This window comes from Salminus brasiliensis, chromosome 8, assembly GCF_030463535.1.
Source record: "Salminus brasiliensis chromosome 8, fSalBra1.hap2, whole genome shotgun sequence".
Lineage (NCBI taxonomy): Eukaryota > Metazoa > Chordata > Actinopteri > Characiformes > Bryconidae > Salminus > Salminus brasiliensis.
In genome coordinates this window covers 18,832,316-18,857,753 of record NC_132885.1, presented here as the reverse complement: position 1 = coordinate 18,857,753, position 25,438 = coordinate 18,832,316, and the positions used below count along the sequence as shown (strand labels likewise).

The following is a 25,438-nucleotide window of genomic DNA, read 5'->3' as shown; positions in this document are numbered from 1 at the left end:
TTAAAACACACCCACAGTATTTCATAACCAGTTTCATAAGGATATTTTGTGTTAGATAACGTAGAAGTGTCAGCTCTGCCGGCACAGCTTCTACTTCACTGAAATTCATGGGCAACATTATTCCAATATTTAAAGGCAGAAAAGATGCAACTAATGTTTTCTATCTTCATTTCTGCTCATTTCTACATCAAATCTGACATAGTGTCAAAATTCCAGCATGAACAGACTAACAGAAATCAACTGAATTCAATAAGAAGGGGAGATTCTGTATAATGTGAAATAAACAATAAATTAAATTGGAATCTTTATTTTTTTTTTATTCATTGGATGCATGAGGGGAACATGAGAGAAAATGTAGAATAGCAGGATAAAGTCAAAAATCCAGACATTTGCATAAACCGAACTGTGACCTGTGAGGTGTCTAGAGCATCTGCATGTTATGTATTTGTGTGTCTGTCTATGGTTTTGTGTAAAACTGACTAATGGACGCTCAGAAACTCAGAGCCTCACAGTCGTTTATAAACTATTTTATTCATACATTCCACTGCTTCGGTAAGACTCTTCGGTAAGCTAAGACTCTGCTTAACTCCAAGCACTAAAACAATTTGTCCACATGGGTGAAGCTATGATGCTAAGCAACTTCTAGAACCAGACTTAATTTTTCAGGTTTAGGGACAAGTCCTCATAAAACATTTTCAAATAACATTTTTAAATATTATCTTCTATGCAAGTGCCTTTAAAGGTAAAAAGGTAAAAAGGTAAAGGTGCACGTATTTGTCATTGTACAGTGTGCACTGTACAGCGAAATGGGTCCTCCGCATTTAACCCATCTGTGGTAGTGAACACACACTCACACACACACCAGTGAGCTAGGGGCAGTGAGTACACACACACACCCAGAGCGGTGGGCAGCCAACTCCAGCGCCCGGGGAGCAGAGAGGGTAAAGGGCCTTGCTCAAGGGCCCAACAGTGGCAGCTTGCCAAGCCCGGGAATCGAACCCACAACCCTGTTATCGATATCCTGGCGCTCTAACCGCTGAGCCACCACTGCCCCACAAAGGCTCTTCACATTGTGTCATAATGTTGAGATGAATGGACCAATAGAAATGAAATAGAAATTCTTTTATTATAATATTGACGTTTTTTTCCTCTTCCTGTAAAATTGTCATTTTAGAGATACACATTTTTTGCATGACAGCAATCATATTCAAAAGCAAGTTCTTAAACTGAAGGTTTCTGAGGATGAAACAAATGACATTAGCTATTTACTATCTAACATGTCAGTGTGAACATTGCCTGCCTGCCAGATAAGAAATATAACACGTAAGAGCTCCCCTGCTCTCCTGCGGGTAACTTATGAGACATCTTCACAGGTATGCGAAGTGGGTCAAAGAGTAAGTGTCAGCTGACATATGTCTGCATGAGCGGCACCCGTGTCAGTGGAAAACACAAGCAGATGAGCTTTATATAATGTGTCTTACATAAGTGGCACTGAAAGACAGATACATGAAAGGGCAGCTGGATGCATATATAAGACAGTAAGGGCATGCATGGGGCCGTAATGTCTGGTACACCCCCCCGACACACACAAGCACAGAGAGCATGGATACTGCCGTCTCATATATCTATCTTCCCTTTGCCTCATTTGTCTAAGTCCCAGTTAACCTCGACTCCTGTTGAATTAGATCTTCTGTAAGCGCAGTAACGGAACATGTCTCTGTGCTGATGTGCATTTATTCACAGTGACATAATACTGTCCTCTGAGACCCCCGCCAGACCTTCCACATTACTACTCCTACTGACTCGCAAAGATGGAAATAAAAGGAGAGACAACAGATCGGCTTTGTGCTGCTGTCGCTACACAGGGGAGCAGCTTCCAGTAACACTGTGATTCACTGCCTCCTGCACACTGGCCAACAGCTGGACACGCTTCAGAGAGAGAGAGAAAAAGAGAGAGAAAGAGAGAGAGAGAGAGAGAGAGAAAGAAAGAAAACAAAAAGTGAGAGAGCGGGACAGAGGGAGGGGAGAGACAGAGCAAGGAAGGCAGGAACAGAGAGAGAGAGAGAGAGAGAGAGAGAGAGAGAGAGACAAACCACTGAAGCTTGACCCCAAATATCTGTTGCCATAGACACAGCGCTGACTAAAACGTGGGTCAGTTTCTGAGGCTATGTTCAGCTCCATCGGTTCTGTTACCATAGCAACCTCCATCACAATGTGTCAGCTGCTGGGGATAGCCCCATTAGGCAGCAGCGCAAGGCCAGCACACTTAGAGGAAGTAAACACAGCCGCTGTTTCCTTGGTGCGTTGGCATGGAAACAGTGTACTGGAAATAAGAAAACAACTTTCACTTCTGACAATTTCCTACTTTTGTAACTGCACTGAATGAGTGGGTGCTACATATTACAGTCACTTCATACACTGTCTTTTCATTATGCGTGTCCAGCTCTTCCAAAAATAACTCAACCCACCTTAAACTTGTGCTCGTAGCTCTCCAGAGCCTCCATCACCATGCACACGGCTTCCATTGAGCGCTCCAGCCTCCCATCCACTCCGTTAAAGCGGTACATGCTGCCCGACACGTCGGCTAGCAGACGCAAACGCTTGGGCTTCTGCTGAGGAGTGCCCAACTACAGACAGAGGACACACTGCAGTTAACACACAGCACACAGTCAATGAAAACAAAACACTCTTATTTTAGTAGAGCTTAGCAGAGTTAGCTCAGGCTCCTCTTCTGAAAGGCATAATACGCCATGAGGTTTCTAATAGATTTTACAGGAGTCACTTTCATAATCCATTAGGGCACCTTTTTAATTCCTTATCCAGTTCATTTATAAAACAGACGCTGCGGGCACAGTGGAGCATCTGAGTGTTTTAAGATGTCTGAGATTTAACTGTCGTGCAAAGTAAATGTCAACAAAGGGAAGTAAAAGAATCTGACATATCTGAGGAAACACAGACAAAAGCAGTAAAACTTAAGCACAGAACAGTTAACATAAACATTCCTGAGAGGCTGGCACAATCCCCACCTTAACCATAAACACAACAGCTAGCCAACCATTTTACTTCATCAAGTTGTTTTAGTCACATTTCCGTTAAAAGTCTTAGATTTGTTATTTCTTCTTTTCTCTCTGCGTATTTTAGCTCATACACCCAGCCTATTTCAGTCCAATGTTTCCACTGAGTTTTGTTTTGAATCCCAATTTAATTCAATAAGCTTCACTGACATGAACTTATTGTCAATGTCACGCAAACACTTCATACCTGCAAAATCACGACTTTACAGCAGAAGGAAAAAAATACCTTTCAATGAAAGCCAAAGTAAAAAGAGTTTATTTTAAGTCATTTTGGGTTTCTTTTTTTTACTGGCCCATTCATCATGAACATTTAACACAATAAACAACAATAAAAAAACACTGCTAGAGTCAGAGCGACCATATGTTAGGTAGTGTATTGCTGAAGTAAAAAACGAATATCTGTTTGCGTCACAATAGAAATTTAGGAAGTTAGAGATTGGTCTTCAGAAGAGCAAAAGGGCCTGTCCCTAAATTTTACTCAAGATTTTGAGACCCTGGGGTCTGCATTCATGTGGTTTATGATACATTTTTAAGTGTGCAGTTTTCCTTAAATAAGCAAAATTACAAAGTAATTCCCCCCTTGATGGTATACTGCACTATAGCGGTATCGGGCTAAGCGTGTATCTCACAGGTCAATGCATTGATAATGTTCTAGCACACAGTTTTGGAAATGTCAAAGAAGTACAGTAAGATTGCAAGAATGTTGCAACGGTCTGTTACATAAAAAAACATCTATCTGCAACAGCAGCCTCAACAAGCACTTACACACTTTTGATCAAATCAAAAATGTGTCGCATTAAGTAAAAAAACACAAACTGCAAATGTGGACTTTGAGACAGGCTCTAAAGTTATGCACCAAATTTTACAGCACTTTAAAACAGTTCATGACCAAGAGTGGATTCCCATGATCTCTCGAGCAAATTAAAGACTAGAAAGTTTCTCAAATCAAACTTTTATTAAGTCACGTGAAACCATGCATGATGGTTACATTATCCAAAAAAAATGACTTCCATAAACATTCTGTGAGCTAACACAGCACTGCTCTCTCCCACTAGTCTTTGCTGTGTTTTAATATGTCGCAAAATGTAACAGAATGTGAATACAGTATAGTCCTGCTCAATAAATACATCTGGAGTAGGTTTTGCTGAGCCTGACATTTTTTTATGTTTTATTTTAGACTTAAAAACACATGTGCTTCAACAGAAAACCCATGAAATATGATGAACATACACATGTAAACCTAGCTTGTGACAAATGCTACTCTGTCACATGCAAAATACCGGCTAATAACGGCTTTTACAGTATCTACTGAATTTGCTTGCCAAGAAGTGAAATGGGTCAGTTCGACCTTAGAGAGTGAATGGGATAGAGAGATAACAGTGTTTACTTTGTGTGTAGACCTCTGTGGGTGTGACGTAAACCATTCACTGTCTAACTTGATATATGAGTCATAATCAAAGCAGTGAGGAGAGTGCCCTGGAGACCAAAGTGATGGCTAAAGTGTGAATGTCAGCACATATATGAATGACGGCATGCTTAGAAGCAATGATGAATGTGTAAAGCCTTTGAAATTTCAATCAGTGGGAACTACTTTGTCTGAATGAAGCTCCCATGGGCTCCACTGCTCTCAGAGCTACCAAAAAGACAATGCCCCACCCCATTGTTTCTCACCTCTGGCTCCAGTTCTCCTCTGCGCTTATAAATGGCTTTCTCTCCAGTCAGGCCATCAATGATCTTGGCATCATCCAGCTCCCCCAGTGCTTGGTTCTTCAGCCACTGCCTCTCCTTCCCTTTAGCCTGTGAGAGAAACAGTAGAGCCATATCTCACATGATCATGTTAGAATGTCTTCTGAAAGGACTGTACATTGGATGTTAAAACACTGCTGTGGACAACTAAGGATTTGATTGTATTCAGTAAAAAAGCATCAGTTGAGGTCAAGTATGGGTATTAGATGATCAGTTCGGGATTACCCAATGGTACTCCATCACTCCAGAAAAGTTAGAACTAGGGTAGAACTGAGGTCCACAGCCCAAGATTGGGAGCTTTATACCCATGTTAGCTGATGCTTGGTGACCTACTTGTTGTCCCATTTTATTGGCAATAAAAGAATACCTTTCTATTGAGATGAGTGTAAACAAGCTGAATTTGCTTATTAGGAATGGTGCTGGGATACTTTTGGAACATGTAGAGTAGTCAAAAAACAGGCTAAATAGGTCCTCTGCATAGCCCAGCAATGTAGTATAAATGCCACTCTAAAGCATCAGGATTAACAGATGTGATAACAGCCTCAACAGCTCATTAACCTCCGCAGCCACAGACAATGAGCAGAACATCAACAAACACCTAGGAAGGCATTTCCACATGTGCTTCCCATTTAGATCATGATCCCTCTGGAGCTCCCTGACCTCCATCATCCTACGCACTGTCCTCGTGCGTCACCCCGCCATTCACTCGTAGATAACACAGAACAAAGAGTTACAGACACAATGATGTGGCGATTCTGGTGAGCCGGGGGTATATTATCAGCAAGCGGTTGTAATTCTCCACAGACATTTACTACACTACAAAGCTCCCCTGAATAGATGAGATCATCAGGGCTATTCTAGGTTGTTTCTCACAGCTAGGAAAATACCTAGAGGATCATCAATGGAACAATATGATGAGGTTGAAAGTTTAGACTCTGATCCAGGTGCAAAAAAAGTATTACCCTACGCAGTGCCGTTATACAATGTATATTACTGTACAATGTTAGTTAATATTGCTTTAATGCCTTTTCACATTAGTGATATTTTAAAAAGCTAAGATACAAACTCAACATGCAAATAAACTTTTATTATTTACCTTTTTTTATTTATTAACTATTTATTTGTAAAAAAAAAAAAAAAAAAAGACCAAGAAATTACCTAATATGAATTTAATTGAAAAAGGCATATGGACATTTAAGGAACTGCAGGCCTTGCTTGCCTTAGATAAGGCCAGCTGTCATAATGCCACATTACAAAGAGACAGGGAAAAAGAGGGACCCATGAAAGAGCTGCAATCTAACTATCACTGCTAACCAAATGAAGATAAAGACTAAGGGCATGTAAACAACTCAAAATCCGAACCAAAGTCTGAGCCAAGGTTCATGGTTTTCTTACACTGTACATTTACATTTACGGCATTTAGCAGACGCTCTTATCCAGAGCGACATACAAGGTTATTCATATTACAGAGGTGGGCCAATGTAGTGTTAGGAGTCTCGCCCAAGGACTCTTATTGGTGTAGCCCAGCATAGTCACCCAGACCGGGAATCGAACCCTGGTCTCCCACATGGTGTTGTAACTCAGTGGCAGGTAGTGGTGTTATCTGTTGTGCCACACCAACCACGGTCCAGTCACACATTCGGTCCAGTTAGTTTCAGTTTCTCACTGCAATTCAGTGAGCGCAGACCTTCGCTATGTTCTGTCACCATCACTTACATGGGCTGCACCTCCCTATACATTGATTGATTTGTAGAAGGGCGTGCATCTGATGTTGCCCCTCTACAACGTGATTCGGTTAGTTGCCTTTTCAGGTGTTGTGCCAAATTCTGACTCCCTGCTAGAATCCGACTCCCTTAGAGTGCACATGTTTCAAGCAGCAGAATGACTGTAACAGATTACCCTCAGATTCCTTATTTCTGATGATTAACAAGTGTAAATCTATAGTTATAGTAGATTACAGGAATCACAACAGTAATATGGACTGGTGTGACGTGTGTGCATGCAAAGGAGAGTTAGATTTCAGCACAAATCTTGGTCCTTTGGGCCAGACCGCGGTCTGCAGAACTTTTCACTACTACCTTTCCTGCTATTTTGGTTTGGACCAAACTGGGTAGGTGTGAAAACACCCATCATTCACATTTGCCAAAAAATATCGAAGCTTTTGGAAATGGTGTTCTGTGTCTCGATGAGTCTGAGGTAGAACTTTTATGCAAAGCTAACACAATAAGAACATCATAGCAACAATCAAACGTGCGGTTTGGGGATGCTTTGCTGCTTCAAAGTGTCTTGCAAAAACTGATGGAACAACGAATTCTGTTTTCTACCAGAAAATCCTGCAGGAGAATGTGCGGTCTGTCATCCAAGTTGCTTTGCCCAGTAAATAAGACAATGACTCACAGGGAAACAAAAAAAGATTTTGGAACGGCCTAATTTTGGAGTTCTGTCTTAAACCCCATTGAGATAATGTGGTTGCACATTAAATGGGTTAAAAGTCCCCCAATGTGCCTGGATTAAAGCAATTATGCAAGGAAGAGTGGGTCTGTTAGGAGTGTTATAGGTGTTATTTGTCCTTTAATAAAATTATATTTAAAGCTGTTTTGTGTGTTCCTCATGCTCCTCTTGTCTTTTAATACATCTAGCATGAAGATAAAGGAGGTTGATGGAGAGGTGGCCATTTTTTTATTTTTCATTTATTGCATAAGACAGCGCTAGGGTACTAGCTTTCAGGAGCTCTGTGACTTACTTTTCTGAACATTCTCATTAGAAATGGAGAAGGAAGGAGAAATAACACATGGCCTACATGTGGCCCTATAAAAGGTCTTAGCTGGCTGTTATACACCATGTCGACATAAAACAGTGTTAACTTCAGGAGTGTGTTGCTCATTAACATGCAGTGTCATTTTTTGAGAGTGTATTTTAAGAAGGATGCTCCCACATAACTAAATATGAGATGTATGAGCTGTCTGTATGGCGTGGGAGAATGACGGGTGGAAAAACATATGCCAACTTGTGCACTGATTACAGAGCAACAGCACGCAAGCAAACATGCAGTTTGGTTCTCCTGCTTTACAGTTTTCCAGGCATTCCTCCGAACGCAGTGCAGTTTTGTGTTTTTTTCCCCTCGTCAGTCCTTTGCAAAATCAAAAGGCTCTCTCACATACCACACTGACACTCAGGTGTGTACATGTGTACCACAGTCTTAACAAACTGATTAAAGCAATGGTTCTATATAAACTGTGATGATGTTTTTTTTTTATAGAATATTAAAAAAAGAAAAACAACATACAGCACCAGAAAGAGTTCCAGTGTTGTTAAATACCCCCTTTTTGGGATTATGGACACCTTTAGAGAGAGAAGTTGGTCTGTTGCATTGGGGTAGCATGTAGCATACTGCTTAAAAATAACCTTGGTCAGACATTCAAAGTCATAAAGTGATAAAGTGAAGTAATGAAGTGGGATAAATCAAATATACAGTACTGTGCAAAGGTGTATGGTCCCTTAAGCTCCTTATCAGGACAGTAAGTGTTTATTTGCTCATTAAAACACTAATATTAAAATAAATACAATTAACATTAATACAAAGTAGAAGGTTCATCTCCGGGTCCATTCATACATGTTTATAACTATCATCCAACACCCAACAATAATGTAAAATCAGGTAAGCTGGTGATGCAATTGAACAAATCCGTTTAATTAATGTGTTTAGGTGCCTAAAACCTGCCTAAAAACATGCCTAAAAACAGCACTTTCTAAATCCTTTCTAAAGGTAACAGTAGTGCATACAGTGACAGAAACCACATATGCTATTTAAGTCTCTTTGAGGCAAGCCTTTCATCATTTAGGCATGCAGGCAATTCAATGATGCTGATTGGTGGCTACACTGTTTAAAGTATAAGTTCTAAAGTAAGGAACTTTTGGAGGTTCTTCAATTTGAAACGGTGGAAGAACCCTTTTAAGGTGCTTTGAGGTTTTTAGAAAAAATTGGTTCCCAAGTTCACTTTTAACAGTGCCCATTGGCATTGTGGCTTCAGTGCAAACGTCAAACAAACAGTACACTGGAATAGACCTGGGTAGAGAACAGTAAATGAATGCAGACAGGTGAGGTGTAGTCTTGGAAATAGAGGGTAACTCCAAAAATGTAGGACTGCCCTGTCTGGACAAGATGGACTGGCACTGAGCGGTGCCAAAATGCCCCGACTAGACCACACATACACAGTACAGCTGCCAACTCTTTATCACAGTTATGTGTAGTTACGTGAAATTAGATATCACTCTTCCAAAGAGGAGGAGACCATATTGAAAGAGGTCATGAATGTGCATGTGTGTGTATGGGAAAGTGGAAGAAAGGGAGGGGAAAAACAGGGGGAGTGTGTGGTGAGGTGGGAATCCCTGTCACAGTGTTTTCTCATAAACATGTCTAGAGTTGGAGCATAGTTTGTGTGTGAAGCTGCCAGAGAGGAACCTGAGCCGGCTGCCTCTGACTGCACAGGGGAACCCCAGGAGTAATCATGAATGATGGCCAAGAAGCTGCTCTCTTTCTGCTTCAGCACACCATTGTGGCCCACACTACCGGACGTCCACTTCAGGAGGTCACTAAGGGCAGCAACACTACCCCTTGGGTTTACCCGGGTCAGAGGTATATTGTTGTATGATAACTCCTTGTAGGTGAGGTCTTACTTAGACAATAAAGCCCGTTCTGATTCTGATTCTTTGTGGAGGCAGATATGCAGTGCTTACCTGTAAGCTGTCCAGAATGATGCGAAGGGACTGGACCTGGCGGCGGACCGATTTAGAGAAGTGCTCGTAGGTCGCAGCATCATACTCACTCATCTCTATCTCCTTCAGCCTGAAACACATAACATTGGCCATGAACTGCAGATGGTTTCCACCAACATCATTAGACTCAAGAACTACATTAAGAGCATTTTAGAAGATCACAAGTATTCTGTATTAAAGGGTACAATGGGCCCAGTATTTCAAATGGATAAGTTTGATCACAGGAGGCTCTGTAATGTAATTTGTAAGAGATCTGATTGTCTGATTAATTTTAGAAATGTTCTGCATTCAGTAAGCCCAACAAAGTAACCAGGGCAGTGAAGAATGAAACACAAAACTCACAAACAGTGTAAAGTAGGCATGTAAAAAAATCTTTTGGAAAAATCTTTTGACTGTCATGTATCTTACCATTTTAATGTCACATACAGTTTCACACGCAGCAGTTTCCTGCTGGTCCAGATGATCAAATCAGCAACCTTCTTGGGCCCATGCCCGCTTTCCTAACCTTTAGGCCTTGGCTGGCTGCCCCATTCATTCACCTCTACACTCATCTCTTATGTTGTTTTTTTGTGCCAGACCGATGGGCTGGGTTGTTGTTTGTTTGTTTTTCTGAGTCTAATTCAAACAGGACTACTTTTACTGTACTTTCCTCAAGAATTATGGCTTGTCAGACATGCATAGACATTGTAGATTCATACTGGATTACATTTGTGGATCTTGTCAGTAGTGGCCGCTTAAATTACAGTACCACACCAGTTAGAACTAATCCTTGAATAAAGGTTGTGAACTATTTCCCATACAGGTTCAAACATCTCCACAGTGCACAGTGAATGCTGCTGCTCTATAGCGGATGTCAGGTGACACTGCATGAATATAGCCTCTTAAGGCAACACAGCCATCCATCAGTGAGAACAATAGGGAGCACTTAAGAGTGGGAGGCTCCCAATAAGCACTTGTGTGTGTGTGTGTGACATGCCCCGACGGCCCTGCTGGCAGCACACCCACCACGCTGCTCCGCCCACCGTCATCCTGGATCAGTGCTTCACTGGGGGTGTGAGCCGTGGGTGTTTGGAGCTGGGCCAGGCCCCGATGGCTGCATTGTTTGACTGACAGCTCTGTGTGTATCTCTCAGCAGGCGTGAGCGGCTGTCCAGGTGAGGCACGCTGCAGTTGAAGCCAGTAATCCGCACAGGCTCATGCTAATCCCACAGCACTCTGATCCTGGGAGAGTAGGGCTACAAGGGCAATTCAGTGTGTGTCTCAGAGGGGGAGGGGTGCACCCGAGAACTCTTTGGAGCTCTTTGGAGTCATGGAGGGGAGGCAGAGCGTAATGTATGTAGACCGCAGTGCATATGAGTGTGTATGATCTCAGGTGTGCACTCGGGTTCTTCCAGGCGTGAGATCACAGGAGGGTCTGTCTGATCTTGTCACACTGCTACACACTGTTTCGTGTCAAAAGAAATGACCCACCTTCATCTCCCGCAGCCATCTGGAGCAGATGCGCAAAGAAAGCCCACCCGCAACTTTGACAGCCACTGTGGGTCAGGGTTAGGGACTGATAACCTTCCTGGCATGAAACAGTAGCAACCTCCATGCTTTCGCTGTGAACACACCTTTTAATCGACGTTCTGTCTTTCTATCTGTCCCTCGCTCTCTCTCACTCATACAAACACATTTAGAGTTGTGCATGGCTGTGGGTTTCCTGACTGGCCTCAGAAGCTCACATTCTTTGTGTAGTGTTATTGGAGAAGGGACAGGCCACGCTGCTATTTTCTCCTAAATTCCAGGCCTGTCCACAGACCGGAGAGAAGAGGCCTGTGTGTGAGAGTCCGACAGAGGGGGGGAAAAATGGCAAAGAGAACGATAGAAAGAAAGATTGGGAGAGAGAGTAGGGTGAGGTAGAAGTAGAGAGAGAAAGGGATAGGGTAGAGGTTGGGTACAGAAAAAGAAAAGAGAGAGAGAGAGAGAGAGAGAAAGACAAAGTCAGGAAGAGACAGAAGAGAAAACAAAGAGCTAGAGAGAGAAACAAATAAATCGTTGCTGTCACACAAAATCCTCGTATCTCCAATTTTCAATATAATAGTCTGGACCATTTGAAATGCTGCAATATGGCATGAAGATTTTTTTACCTTGATTTCCATTAAAAGATTAGAAGGGTTTTAACTTTTTTTGGCATTTGGAGAAACAAGATTTTTGTGTGACAACAATGGCGCAGTTTGGTGAGGTAGAGGTAGAGAAAGAAAGGGATGGGGTAGCGGTTGAGGTACAGAAAGAGAAAAGAGTGTGTGTTGTGTGTAAATGTGTGACACAATGGGAGAAAGAAAGAAAAATAGAGAAACATGCATACAGTAGATTTATGGAAGGATAGAAATAGAGATAGACAGAGACAGAAAGGAGGCAGAGAAGTGTGTCTATGTTGCACCATGATCCTGGAAGAACGTTATTTCGTTTCACTGTGTACTCTGTATGTAGTTGAAATGACAATAAAAACCCACTTGACTTGACTTGACTTGACTTGAGAAGGTAGCTTCCTTAATCTGAAGGCCACCTTTAGAAATAGGAGGAGAGAAAGGCTAAGGAAGGCTCAGCAGGTCATCAGTGCTCTCCCTTAGAGGCTGGTTCATTCAGTGTGCCTGTTGCTGGTTTCTGCAATTCTATGCGTTGCCGATAAACACAAAAGCTAGATAACAGCCCACTTCCTGTGAAAACTCCCCATCACACCACACTTTAACTGAGATTTGGTCACTGAGAACGTGACAAGAAACACAAAGAACTACAGAAACCATAGCTTTCACACAATGCAGACTCAGGAGTAGGACATCACATAAGAGGACTCAAAACAGCAAACGCATGAAGGTGCAGCCATGACATCAGCCAAATTGAGAAACAGAACATTAAAACATGTGTTACTGTTTTTAGCAGCTTTTCAGATGTTCCAGGAGCAAGCAACAATTGCATTCCATCAGTTTGAAATAATAGGATTATATGGATTATATTTAGGGCTGTGATAATCATAATCATCATGCCTACCTACCGAGGTGCACTATTGGTAGGGTGGAAACACGCCCACCCTAGTTTAGCAATGTCAAGTTCAAATGATGGGGAAAGAAAGCAAAACTGAATGACCCAGTATGCAAAAACACCCCTAAGACTGACTAATCACTCGATTTGTGTGCTCAGATATGAGGTTTTATCTTCTAAACGTGTGTTTTGAGCCTCGGTTAGCTGGTACACTGTCTGTACAGTGGTGTTTACCTTGTTAGCTAGCTAACTTCCCTAAACCTACGGGTCCAAACACAACATAACACAACACATTACGCCTTTCTGTCACTTCAACACCAGTCACTCAAGTTTTTATAGTCCATATCCGTGTGAATTAGGCAAAAGCAGCTGCACTGGGCTGTCTGATGCTTGATGGAAATGTTGTCGAGCTAGCTCAGTGCTAAGTGAACTGACTTAGCAAGTTGGCTACAGAACCAACCTCAGGGGAAAAAAAAAATAATTTCCTTTCAACAGAAGTCACTGAATCTGAGTCATTCTCATCTAAACGCTTATAAGTGGTCTTTCAGTCAGCCAAACTTGAGCATTTCCTATGGTGCACAGAACGTTATCATATACCGTGTTAATATTTCAGTATGACAGTATGAAAAACATGGATTCCACCCAACCCTAATTTCATTACCAGCTGACTACACGAAGGACCTGTTGCACTTACAGATTGATTGTTTATGGGCCTCTAATGCTACCACCTATTAATACCTGAGATTTTATTTTTAGTTGAACCTGTTTCGCTGAAACATCAGGTGTAAAGGCTGTGGTCTTGTGTGAAGTTGTTTTGCATGTGAAGCTTGGGTGTGGACACAACAAGCATGAAGGAGCTAAAGGGCTCAAACAGAAGCTTCCTTCATGACCAGGCCCTCTCACACTGCTCTGTGTGGCTCTCTTGCTCTTTTTCAGCCTCATGAATCGCAGCATTCACGGTGTGCATATTTGGGATAGCTGGCTCTGGTGGAGCATTCTGTGGGTTCTGAGGCAGTCAGTTGGAAAGTCTTCTGCAGTCTCACATTCGGATGAGCCCTTCTCCTGTGTTATTATGTACATGCACACATTATATATATATATAACACACCCAAACACACATACTGTATGTTCTCATGCTAATCAGAAACATTACTAACTAAAGACTGGACACACTTTAACAGGTCTCAACTTCATGTGTGGTTCAAAACCGAGACACGTGGACGTGAGGCAAGGTTATATTTAGCATTTTAGTAAAGGTTCTCTGAGTGTCTTATGACTGGAAGAGAAGTGGTAGATGATTTGTGTGGGGAGGAGTAAGTGTACCTCTCTTTGAAGGCTTTCTCTCCCATCTCTCGAGCAGCCCTCTTCACTTCATCCGGTACAGCGTCTTTCTCTGCCTGGGAGACCTGGTACACTTTGTGGCCAGCGTCCAGACGGTAGGGGCCTCCTTTCCCCCCAAGCCCTGCTGTGTCTCTGCCCCCTAGAGTGCAATATAGATGCTAAATGACTTCACAATTAACCTCAGAAGTTGTAATTGTTAAAGACCTGAAGCCCAATACCATGGTAACTCCAAGACTGGAACTGGAACTTACCTGTGCCTCCTGCCCACTGATTACCCCCTACATGGGGTGCATTGTTGGGGTCAACCTTGCCATGCTTTGGGGAGCTGACATCTAGACCACTGTCTCGCTGAATGGTGATCTGACAACAAGACAAAACACAAGAATGTATGCTCTCATAAATATGCACCCTTTATTCTTTATTTAGCCTCTACATTACCACTGGTTCTCAGAATCTGCTTGGATGGAATCATAAATACTGTCAAACTGGCACACTGGCTTGTTTGTTCACTTATTGCTTTCTTTCATGCAAAGCATTGCAAGATACTAATATTCTCTATAATACCATTTAAGGACATCCTTTTAGACCTCAGACCAACTTCTTACTCAATCTATCCGCTCCATGTAAATGGCGACGCTGTTAAAGTAACTGCTGTATCATTTAAGGGGATGAAAGATAAATAAGATGGCACAAGCTTAGCTAAGCTAGTAGTAATATCTATTTATTCTGGATGCATCATTTGGGATATTTCTGGAAGCATCAGCAGATTATTAATAACACACACATACTAATCATGTCTGAGTTGGAGCTTCATTTTGGACAAAAAAGTAGTTAATTAGCTGAAAATATTCTATATTTTATAAGCTATAACTAAGCACAATGTTTATCTATTGTATATATTGTAATCGATTGTAATTCGTGACATAACCATAGAAAACCATTAATTATCATGATATTAGTTATCAGCCAAAGACTGACATATATTGTTCAGTACAAAGCTATCAGAATCTTGCCAGTTGTTGACACTGGTTATTCACATTGTCATGTTTACGCATTTACTGCAGTGGTTCTTATCAATCCAATGGGAAACAAACTTTGCAGGTAAAGCAGTTGCAAGTAAACAATATATTCTCTGTAAGCCATTATTTACAATTTAGTTTCAAGCAGTTCTGTTTTTGTTGTAGTACCATTAACGGTCACCTTCCCCTACACACTCAAAAACAACATTCTGCGTTTGACGGTTTTGCATGGAACTGAAACAGTTCCTTCCTGAAGGCAGTTTTTTAGCAGCTTTAGTGACGAAACCTGTCAGACTCTCTGGAGACTTCATAACAAATGGCCCAAACAAGAGTTAACCACAGAGTAAAGGCAAATGATCTCGCAGTGCTTTGTGCACACGTTCCCTCTGTATGCCTGCCTGTGTGAGTTCTAAGCACACATGGAGAGCCTCCATGCTTCAGGAAACCCCTCATCTCCACTCAGTCCTGACCTGGAACGAAGAAGTTTTCTGTATGAGGCCAATTTTCCTCATGCAGAACCATTCTCTCTATCCTCTCTGATCTCCCTTTACACAGACCATTAAAAGCATCAGCCACTGGGCGGCTCTTTGAAGCACACACGCACACGTCTAAAAGACTGGGACTTTCTCATGACCTTCACACGCTCCTCTACAGTGCATGCTGGGTAAAAAAAAAAAGAAAAAAAGAAAAAAGCACTGCTATAGCATAGCATGAATGGCTTAATTCTGGGACGCATATCTGCCCCCAGCCAATTTAAGGGGTCCCCAATCAGAGAACAAAGGCCATCAGTGCTACAGCATGTGCTTTTTCATGAGATTAAGATAGTAATCACTACTACTACACAACTCTCACGCAAGGTTCTATCAGGGCTGACAGCCTGATATCACTGAGTCACATGTAAGCTGTGTACAGTGCCTAAACACAAACATGACTAGGCCATGAAGCCATATAAAGTCATGACAAGGAATGTAGTAAACAGCAGACACAAACTGTCCAGACCATTTTTTTTTTGTTTTGCTGAGTCATATTGAGAAGGACACTTATAACAGTCCTGTGCAATCTAACAGGAACAGTTGTCTCAAGGCCCACCCGGTTTGTCTCGATGACCGATATCAGATGTGCTGAGCTGTGCAGAGTGGACTGCTTTCACACACCATCAACACACTTTCACATGAACTCTCCACAGCCCCTGACTCCCCTCCAAACACTCACCTCTATCAAACCCTCCGCCTGAATTAGTGGTACCTTCTATACAGTACCAAAAAGGTTTCTGACTTGCCATAGTAGTTGGATCCACATTGAAACATAAAGGGTACTCAACTACGGTAATAAAGACATTTAACCATCCAAATAGTCATTTAAGCATTCACATTGGTTCTCTGAGTTGTCCTTAGGGGTGTTGCGATATACTCAGGTCCCAATCCGATTTGATTCACTAAACTAGGTTCACAATTCAATATCAAAATATGATCAGTGATGATTGTTTACAAAGCATTGTTACTTCCCTAGTTGTCATTCTTCACATTCTTAAAAGAAACTGACATATTATTCAGCATTTTTTATATAACACACATTACCTAATATAAAACTACACTTTGTCAGTTATATAAAAGTAAAAGTTTTAAGCAAATTAAATACATGGATTTCTGAACGGATCTTCATACTCACTGACTTGCAGATTGCTATAAATATGTCGCAAAAGCCTGTACACAAACAGTTGATGTTACACCCCACAATAAACGTACTAGCCACATCTGAGGGTCACAAAAGGAAACTGTGAGCTATTGCTCTGTTGGCCAACTATAAATGTCAATCACATGACCAAATCAACATAAATATAGTTATATATAAATTATATATATAACTATATATTAGTTATATATAGTTATATATAAAGTTAATTCATATTTTTGACTAGTCTGGTTTACAGAGCTGGGATCTACTGTTACTTAATAACTTATAATGATGGCTTTATTCTACACAGACGCTGTGTAAGACTCTTCAAGCCCTCTGGTCCTTCTGAGGAGAAAGATGTGTGTGGATTATTGCTCTGTAGGTCAGCTGGTTGTGTGTTAATCATATATGTCTAAAACACAAAGACAAAAAAATCACACAATAAACATACAAAAACATTCAAATCAATATTTCTATACTAGTCTGAATTATATATGATTTGCAACAAATCTGCTTGCAACAAATAGATTTACCTTATATCTGATCTTTATATCTGAAATGTGAGCCGCTGTACAGGACACAGTAGAAAGAAGGGTTAAATGTGCCGTATATCAGCATCTTGGTCAACCAGCTCATTTTAATTCATAGCTCTTTCACTGAATCACACCGGAGGCAAAGAAGTTCTTAAGGACAGCTTAAATCAAAGCAGATCTTCAACTGGATCTCCTATGAGTGCCGTGTCTGAGAGCTGTGTGTATGGCCGCTGCTTCAGGGTTGTGTGGATTGGACACAGGTGTGGCCGCAGACAGATCAGATGGCCACTATGCAGTACTGGAGCTGCTATGCAAAGGGCATGAGAGGTCTCTTCTAGAGCTTGCAGTCTGCTTACACTGCAGCACGCAGGGGCTGCAGCAGGACACACACATAGTGGTCACTCCCTTTTTTTTCAGCACACCTGTGGCCTTACTGGTGGTCCCCAGACTGAATGTCATGGCTGTATTGGATTTGATTGATCCTCAAAATGGCAAATTTATTGGATGCTCAATAACTGCACAAATTTTGCCATTCCCATTTGTCCACTCATCATAAAACTCCTCCAAAGATGTTTTATGAGGTTTACAACAGCAGAACACCAAGTCAGGTTCCGCTTCTTTCAGCCAAGAACAGAAAACTGAGGCTGCAGTGGTCACAGACTAACCAAAAGTGGACAGCTGAGCAATGGAAAAATGTAGCCTGGTCTGATGATTCTAAGTTTGGTGGATCATCAAGCTGCATGAAGGTGCTTGTGAAAAGTCTCCATGAACTGCATTACATAATCATACCACATGACATCTTCCAACATCTTGTGGAATCCATGCCATGAAGGATTAAAGCGGTTTTAAGAGCAAAGGGAGACCCTACACAGTTTTTACCAATGCCGTTATCCACAAAAAGCCGTCTTTTACAGCTAAGTTGTCTTAAATGAAGACTATCCGCAACATATTATTTGAAACATCTGAATTTCCTTCATACATGTGTGTATGTGTCTTTGTAACAGGCTGCACACAGATGCTCAGGACAGGCTTAAAGATTACCAGTTCTCTCGCTGATCAGATGGACAGAAGTGCCTCGACAGCAAGACGATTCTTAAGACGCATGACAGATAGAACCTCTACTGATGCCGACTGTTTACTGTGCTGTGAGTTTCCTCATAATAAAGCCAAGCACACCGCTTCATTCAGATTCTGTTGCTGCACTTCTACATCCTTTTGTCTAGAGGTCGAGCTGCAGAAGGACAGTAAGGTTGTGAGGGGACACACATGCTTCTTATTTCCCTAGAGGATCAGGGAGAGATGGCTTCAGGAGGAGGTGGTGTGAGATGTGTGCATGTGTGTTTGTGACGTGGCGTTGAATCAGCCAGGATTTCACCCTATAAATATTAAGTCGCTTTATCTCTCTCTATCTCCAACACATGGATGAGTAATCACACACTAACTGCATTAACTAGACCAAGGAGTCACCTTCAGAACAGATTTGTTTAGACTGCAGTATTATTGTTTTATATTTAGTGTAGATGTCAGCTAATTGTTATCATCTATAAAAGAAAATCATTATATATTCATATCAGAATAATATGACGAGTCCTGGAATAAACTTGGCCTGGGATGTTACAGGTACCCTGTGACAGGGTTTGCTGCATGGATAAATAAGTGAACACATCAGACAGTTGCAGTTGAGTGTAAAATGATTGTCATGGACAATGGATGTGATTTGACTGATGTCCAAAAGGCTGCAATAATAGGGTACCGGGCAAGGGCAGGGGTAGCATCTAGGTAACTTTGTTGGTTATTCTAGAGCTGCTGTAGTGAAGGTGTACAGAGAATTAACTTCTTGCACACTGAGTGCCTCTCAACAGAATCGTGGTGCCCCACCGGCCATTGATGGTGGAGGGGAAGGAGGACTCCATAATGAAAACCTTCCAACCAACTAATACAGTCCATGCCACAACATCTTGCTAGTGTCATTCAAGCCCAGGGTGGTTACTCCCATTATTAGGGAGGTGTCATAATATTCTGATATGACAGTGCATAGATGCTAGGACTGTCAAAATACAATAAATACATAAATAAATAAGTATGTTCTTTAATCAATCCAATGTAGGAAATAGTAATTCTAAAAAAAGTCCAGTTAGTCCTATGTGCATGGCTACCAAATGGACAGAACCATACATTCAGGTTTAACTAGGTATTTAAATGGACTATTTTTTGGACTTTCAATCAAACATCTGAAAGCTTGTTAGTAACTCAGCTACACTGAATTAAGTTTCTTTTAAATAATAACAGACAAAATAAGCTTTCTGCTTCAGAGAGAGACCTTCTCCTCACAAGCCAGTCCTCAAATGCAGAGCTCTGCAGCACAGTAAGCTAAAAATCACTTAATGTTTCTACACACTTAAGCTACTGGTTTAATACAGAAAGGCACACTCCAGCCAGTCGCCTCAGCACCGCTACAGCCTGCAGGCAGATGATCAAAACATTTTCTTTGCCACAACCTTTTTAAACAACTGTCTTGCGTCTACAGGCTAACAACTGTACAGTCACATACAGGGGAAAGCACTTTACACAAGCAGGTAGCAACTTAGGGCCCCCTTAAGCCCTAAGGGTTTCATAAGAATACAGATTGTTGATGTGCTGTATGTGTTGATGCTAAATATCCTGTTATGAAATATGTATGCATTTTAAAAATAGCCCTTATTGAGCAGTATCCTAGCGTGAAGAGGTTACATTTGCTACGTTTTTCTGGCTATTAATGTTAGCACTAAATGTCCGAAACCTATAATAATATTTCTTATGATTACATTCCTGATAATGATGCTAATGCTATGCTATTGATGAAGATGACAAAAATGACCAGACTACCCAAACGCAAGCGAGCTTCTAAGCAACACCACTCATTTTTCAAAACTCTTCAAGCTAAAAGCAGAATCTTGCATTGTGTAATAATGCACATTTATTAAACAACTATCTCACGTTGGCTTTTGTCTTCGTCAATCCTAAATGAGATCAGTACATATAAATAAGATGACAGAACAGTTTCCAATAACTAGAATGCAATACTTACCTGTGGACAATGAATAAATGATCCAGTTTCTCATTGCCTCTCACATGAAACATGAAATGTGAACTGATTTTTCAAAGTTCATGGTTATTGGTGCTGGTACAGACCACAATATTAAGTATTAATTACTGGTTACTGTATTGAATCAGCAATGCCATTAGTGCAACACTTCATAGAACAGAAACATTTCACATTTTCACAAAGTTGTGATGGACAGTGGAAGTGTAGGAGATATCAGCACTGGATGTGTGGTTGCATGAATCATCAACTAACATCACACTTTTGCTATCTGTCTACACACTCGCAGAGGAGGCAGTGGGTGAAAATTAGCCAGGTGTGTCTAACCACAACAACTGTCAAGAGCTGCTGCTGTTGAGATGCAGTTGGATGAGTGCTCAAAGATAAAGCCTGGCTCTCCAGCAGTGCCTCAAGGCAGGGAGAGAAAGAGAGAGTGAGAGAGAGAAGAGAAAGAGAGAACAAAGAAAGAGAGAGAGAGAGAAAGAGATGGTGAAAAAATCCCTCGCAGGCTTAGATTAGGACTGGACAAACACAGAGACATACCAGCATTCTAAGCAGCCTAAAATAAGTCTCTCTCGGTCTCTTACTCCCTTTCTCTCTCTCTCTCTCTCTCTCTCTCTCTCACATCCCTTTGTCTTTATCACACTATTATGATTTACATTTACATTTACAGCATTTAGCAGACGCTCTTATCCAGAGCGACTTACAAAGTGCTTTGCTATTTACCCAAGAAAAGCCTTAGCTAGTTAGAATAGACTAATAATACAAAAGATACCTCCAAGCTTAGACATTACTAAACACAATACAATAAGGCGACCATAGAACTATTCGTCCAAGTACTCTCTGAAGAGGTGGGTCTTCAGTCTGCGTTTGATCACAGCATGACATACCACATTGGACCAACACACACAAATCATTGCTATCACACACAAACCTTGTATCTCCAAAATGGACACTTTCCAGGAGAAGCAAAGAAATCTCTTTTCACTTTATTTATTTATTTATTCCACATAATTGTGGAGCATTTCTATTGGTCCATTCATCATGATATTATGATTAAGAACAACTGTCAATTATGTCAAATAGTGAAAAACGGCAAAAATGGACTGGAAGATTTGGTATCACTTTACCTTTACTTTACTTCACCTGACATTCAACTAACATCTATTGAATGTAACCCTACACCTAAGTCTAACTATACCCTTGAATCAAACCTTGCATCCTAAACCTAACTCTATAGGACCTAAACCTAAAGGATTTAGGACTACACAAGTAAAGTGTAACTTAAGGTTTTTGGTGTGACAATGGCGATATATAAGAAACCGGGTCATTTCATTCTCACAAACCCTCATAATGTCAAATAAGGAGTGTGCAACCATTTTTATATATCCTTTAAGCAGGTCACCCTGACAAATGCCAACAAGAGACATCTAAAAGTGGGCCATTATTCTAAATTAAGCTCTTCATCCCACTTAATGTACATTTTCAGAGCGCTCGCAGTCAGTAATGAGTTACAGCATTCATAATGGCAATAAAGAAAGGAACAGACGTACGCATGTGCGCACACACACTCACACATGTTCCATACTATAAAATCTTTATGATGAATGTAATTTCTTCTACAGTCTATTTGCCTCATTAAAGTTTCCCTTAAGCCACTCAGTTTCTCGCTCAGTTAAAACAGCATCCTGCTGCCGGCCTGATCAAAAACATCATCTGGAGAAAATAAGGAGAGGCACAGAGGATACCTGGAGGGCTTGAGGTTTTTTTTTTAACTGCGGATTCCACAAGCACTTCATTATCACAGCCAAATTAGCTTTAAGTATTGAGGTTTTAACTAGGAAGGCAGCATGTTCTGGTCTGCTGCCTGAGGTGGCTTCAGTGCTGCATCAGAGACGGCTCTATTGGGGGTTTGTTTCAATATCCAGTATCAGTAGAGCAGCTGAGAGCTGAGGCCTCGCTGTGTTTGCTGACACAGAGACGCCTGACTGCACTCAGATGTAAAGATGTGAAGAACACACAGCAGTAAAATATGAGTTCTCAGAATTTCCTGATTCTCACACAGCACCTCTAAATCAGCAGGGGACCAAGTTCAGCAGCTTCTGATCTAAGGGCACACAGTCCGTCAAACGTTTTGGGACACCCTGGCATGTTTAATTAAAGTGATGTTGAATTTTTGCTGTTACTTTCTCAGTTTAGTGAGAAAAATGCCTGCCTGTGTTCCCTTTTCTTTAGTTTTCTTTTCCAGACTATGCTTTCAGCAACAAATATACTATATAGTACTGAAAAAAGAGTTTGTTAACTTTTAACATAAGTGAAACTCGTTCATTGGTACTCCAAAAGAAAAGAATCATAATGTAAAGAATCATGACAGCTTTTCCTGCAGTTTTGCAAAGAAAAATGGCAAGAATAGAATACCTACTCATCAAAGATATACATGTTGAAAAGTTAAGTGTCCCCAAACCTTTGAAGGGCAGTGTGCATATTCTACAAACTTCAGTGGAAGCTGAAAAAACCCTCCTAAATCTTTCCAAGCACTTTTGTATTACTCCTTCAACCTTCAATAGAATACATTTGGTCCACAAAGTATCTCCTGAGAGTGACCTGCAAGCTGCAGCAGGGCCATACAGTCCAGCAGGCACAGCAGCAGCCTGGGCCGGAATCTGAGGAATGCCTTCCTTGGAGCCTGCTTCTCCATAAGGAAGACTAGTGGCATGGTCATTGGGAGGCCAAGACGTCCAGCACGGAACCCACACACAGAGCAGCACAATACAGATGGACCAGCCACTGACCACAGGAGGCCCACAGGGGCCCTTAATTATATCATGGCTAAGTTTTCCCTTTCCCTTATCCATTTACTCACTAATGCCACAGGCGAGGCTCGCATTACACAACAGTGACAGCCAACAGCCCTGCAATAACAAACACTGGGAACATTATTTTTAGATGATGCTCCACCATAGCCTATCCGGCCTGAAGATTTAAAGATTAGATTTGTAACATAATAAAGAACAGCTTGACAGAAACACTTCAACTGAGTGTCATGAAAATGTCTAGCTGTGATTCATTTACCAACTGGCATGAAACCCACATGCCATCAAATCATCACTTTAACACTGATGGAAAGAATATTGTGGAAGTCTGGCTTTACTAATATTCTGCCTCTGAATACAGTGTTAAAAACATATGCAGCACTTACTAAGGACACCTGCGAAGCTATCCAAGCCATCTACACGAGTAAAGCATTCATGCCTCTAAGGACAGACTTCAAAACTCTGATTGAGCAGGGAGAAAAGTAAAGATCACTTTAGTGATTTTAACATGAAAATTCTGCATTATAAGCATTGTACTTGCTTTATAGTGCATTATAAGACTACTGGTGTAGAATTATTTACTTCATTGAGGTTAACAACTATGCAAGTCAGGTCCAGAAATCCATTATAATTAGAGGCTCGTCTAAATAAACACTGCTTATCATTTGTGCTCAGCTGAGTCTATAATGGCACTTGGACCCAGAGGATTGCCACTTGCGGTGACATAGTGCATAGAAATCAAAATCTCATCAAAATCTTTAAACACCTAAATATTTGCCTGGTTGTTTTGGTTGAAAACAATAATCATTTACGCACATGTATCCTTTTCACCCACCATCAGATATCCACTAAAGACAGAAAAATGTGACTAACCAACAGAAAATATAACTGACGTTCCTGCAAACAAAACTTAACCCACACACAGTATTCAACATCATACGACACACTCCAGGCTTTCAGCTCTTTAGTAGGTTCTGCAACATCAAGGATATAGCCGTCATTTTATTTCATTAAAATTTGCCTCACAATTATTTAGGAATATCGGATCATAAAACAAATACTAAGAATCGACACTATATGCCCAAATGTTTGTGGACACCCGTTCCAAGTAATGCATGTAGCTAATTAGTTGCACCATTGCTGACACAGATATGCAAATGCACACATTAGTCCCCATTTGCACCATGCCTAATGCCAGGCATAGGACACAGGGGCATAAAGCCCCCAGCTATTGGTTCCGTAAAGACCCATACGTTCTGTGGGTTCCGTGTCATGTAAGAGGAAACTCAGTTGTTGGCCTGCACCAAGCATAGGTTAATGGAACCAAAAATGGTTCTTCTATGGCATTGTTCAAAGACCCATTTGAACCCCCAGCTGTTTAAGACTGTACCTAGCACTTCTCTTTTGCTGGCGCTCGTAACACTCGGATAAAAGGAGCCCTAGATTCTGGGTTAAGCGCAGTTAGAAGTAAACATGTGGGGGCCAGGGTGATGATGACACTGACCATTTCACAGACTAGAGAGCATTAGGACAGTGGTCACCCTAGCATTGGCATGCGTCTGCGTCAAGCACCCGGAGCCCCATGACTCCGGCTCCTCTTACACACCCGCACTTACACAAACAGACACACACACACACCTGCTCCCTACATGGAGAACGTCTATAGAGTACACAGCCTAATCTGAGGCACTGATCTGCCGGCAGCAGACGGAATGTCCTAGAGGTTAAAGGGAAACTGTTGCCACCTACACACCCCCTACTCCATTTCTTAAAGACGGTTTGATAATCATCTACAAAGTCCCCATGTAACCACAAACGCCATTAGCTGTCTTTTCTCCTCGCCTACGTCCCTGTCTGATGTCATAATGTGTGACATGTTTGGCTGAGGTACAGTACTGTGGACAAACTTTACTCACCTGTGACAATTAGAATTCAAAGCTGCTTATCTGGGCAGTAAGTATTCATTTACGTGGTAAAACACGAATATTAGAATAAATACAATTAATATTCATTCAGAAAGGAGTGGTTTTACGTTACTATGGGAACTAAAACATCACCCAAAGCTCTCTTCATAGGAGTTGAGTACTGTTTATGGTTATCAGCCAATGACTGGTTTGGTAAGATAAAAAAATCAGGTGAGCTGATGATGGAATTAAACAAATCCATGTGCTGGCTGGGGGCGTCCAGGAGAAATCTGAATCCAAGCTTTCTTCTTTTAACTAGGTCACAAGATCTCAGTTACTTTCTTTAAAATAAGACATTTCTTTTTCCTTTATTCGCTGTATTTATGTTTACTTGCATCTGTTTTAACATGAGATGGTTTTTACAAGTGAAACACTCTTGTTGCAGAGATAAATGGT

At 41.3% G+C, this 25,438-nt stretch overlaps 1 protein-coding gene across 2 annotated transcripts in view; it reads right to left on the bottom strand.

The window, feature by feature from the left end:
* vwa8 (von Willebrand factor A domain containing 8) overlaps nt 1-25,438 on the bottom strand; it is an 82,202-nt gene that overhangs the window by 3,302 nt on the left and 53,462 nt on the right. For both annotated transcript variants that reach the window (XM_072685966.1, XM_072685967.1), the window contains exons 38-42: nt 14,209-14,317; nt 13,940-14,096; nt 9,558-9,666; nt 4,746-4,871; nt 2,469-2,627 (exon numbers count right to left, since the gene is read on the bottom strand). In XM_072685966.1, coding sequence (XP_072542067.1) covers nt 2,469-2,627; nt 4,746-4,871; nt 9,558-9,666; nt 13,940-14,096; nt 14,209-14,317 — 660 coding nt within the window. The remainder of the gene's footprint in view (nt 1-2,468; nt 2,628-4,745; nt 4,872-9,557; nt 9,667-13,939; nt 14,097-14,208; nt 14,318-25,438) is intronic.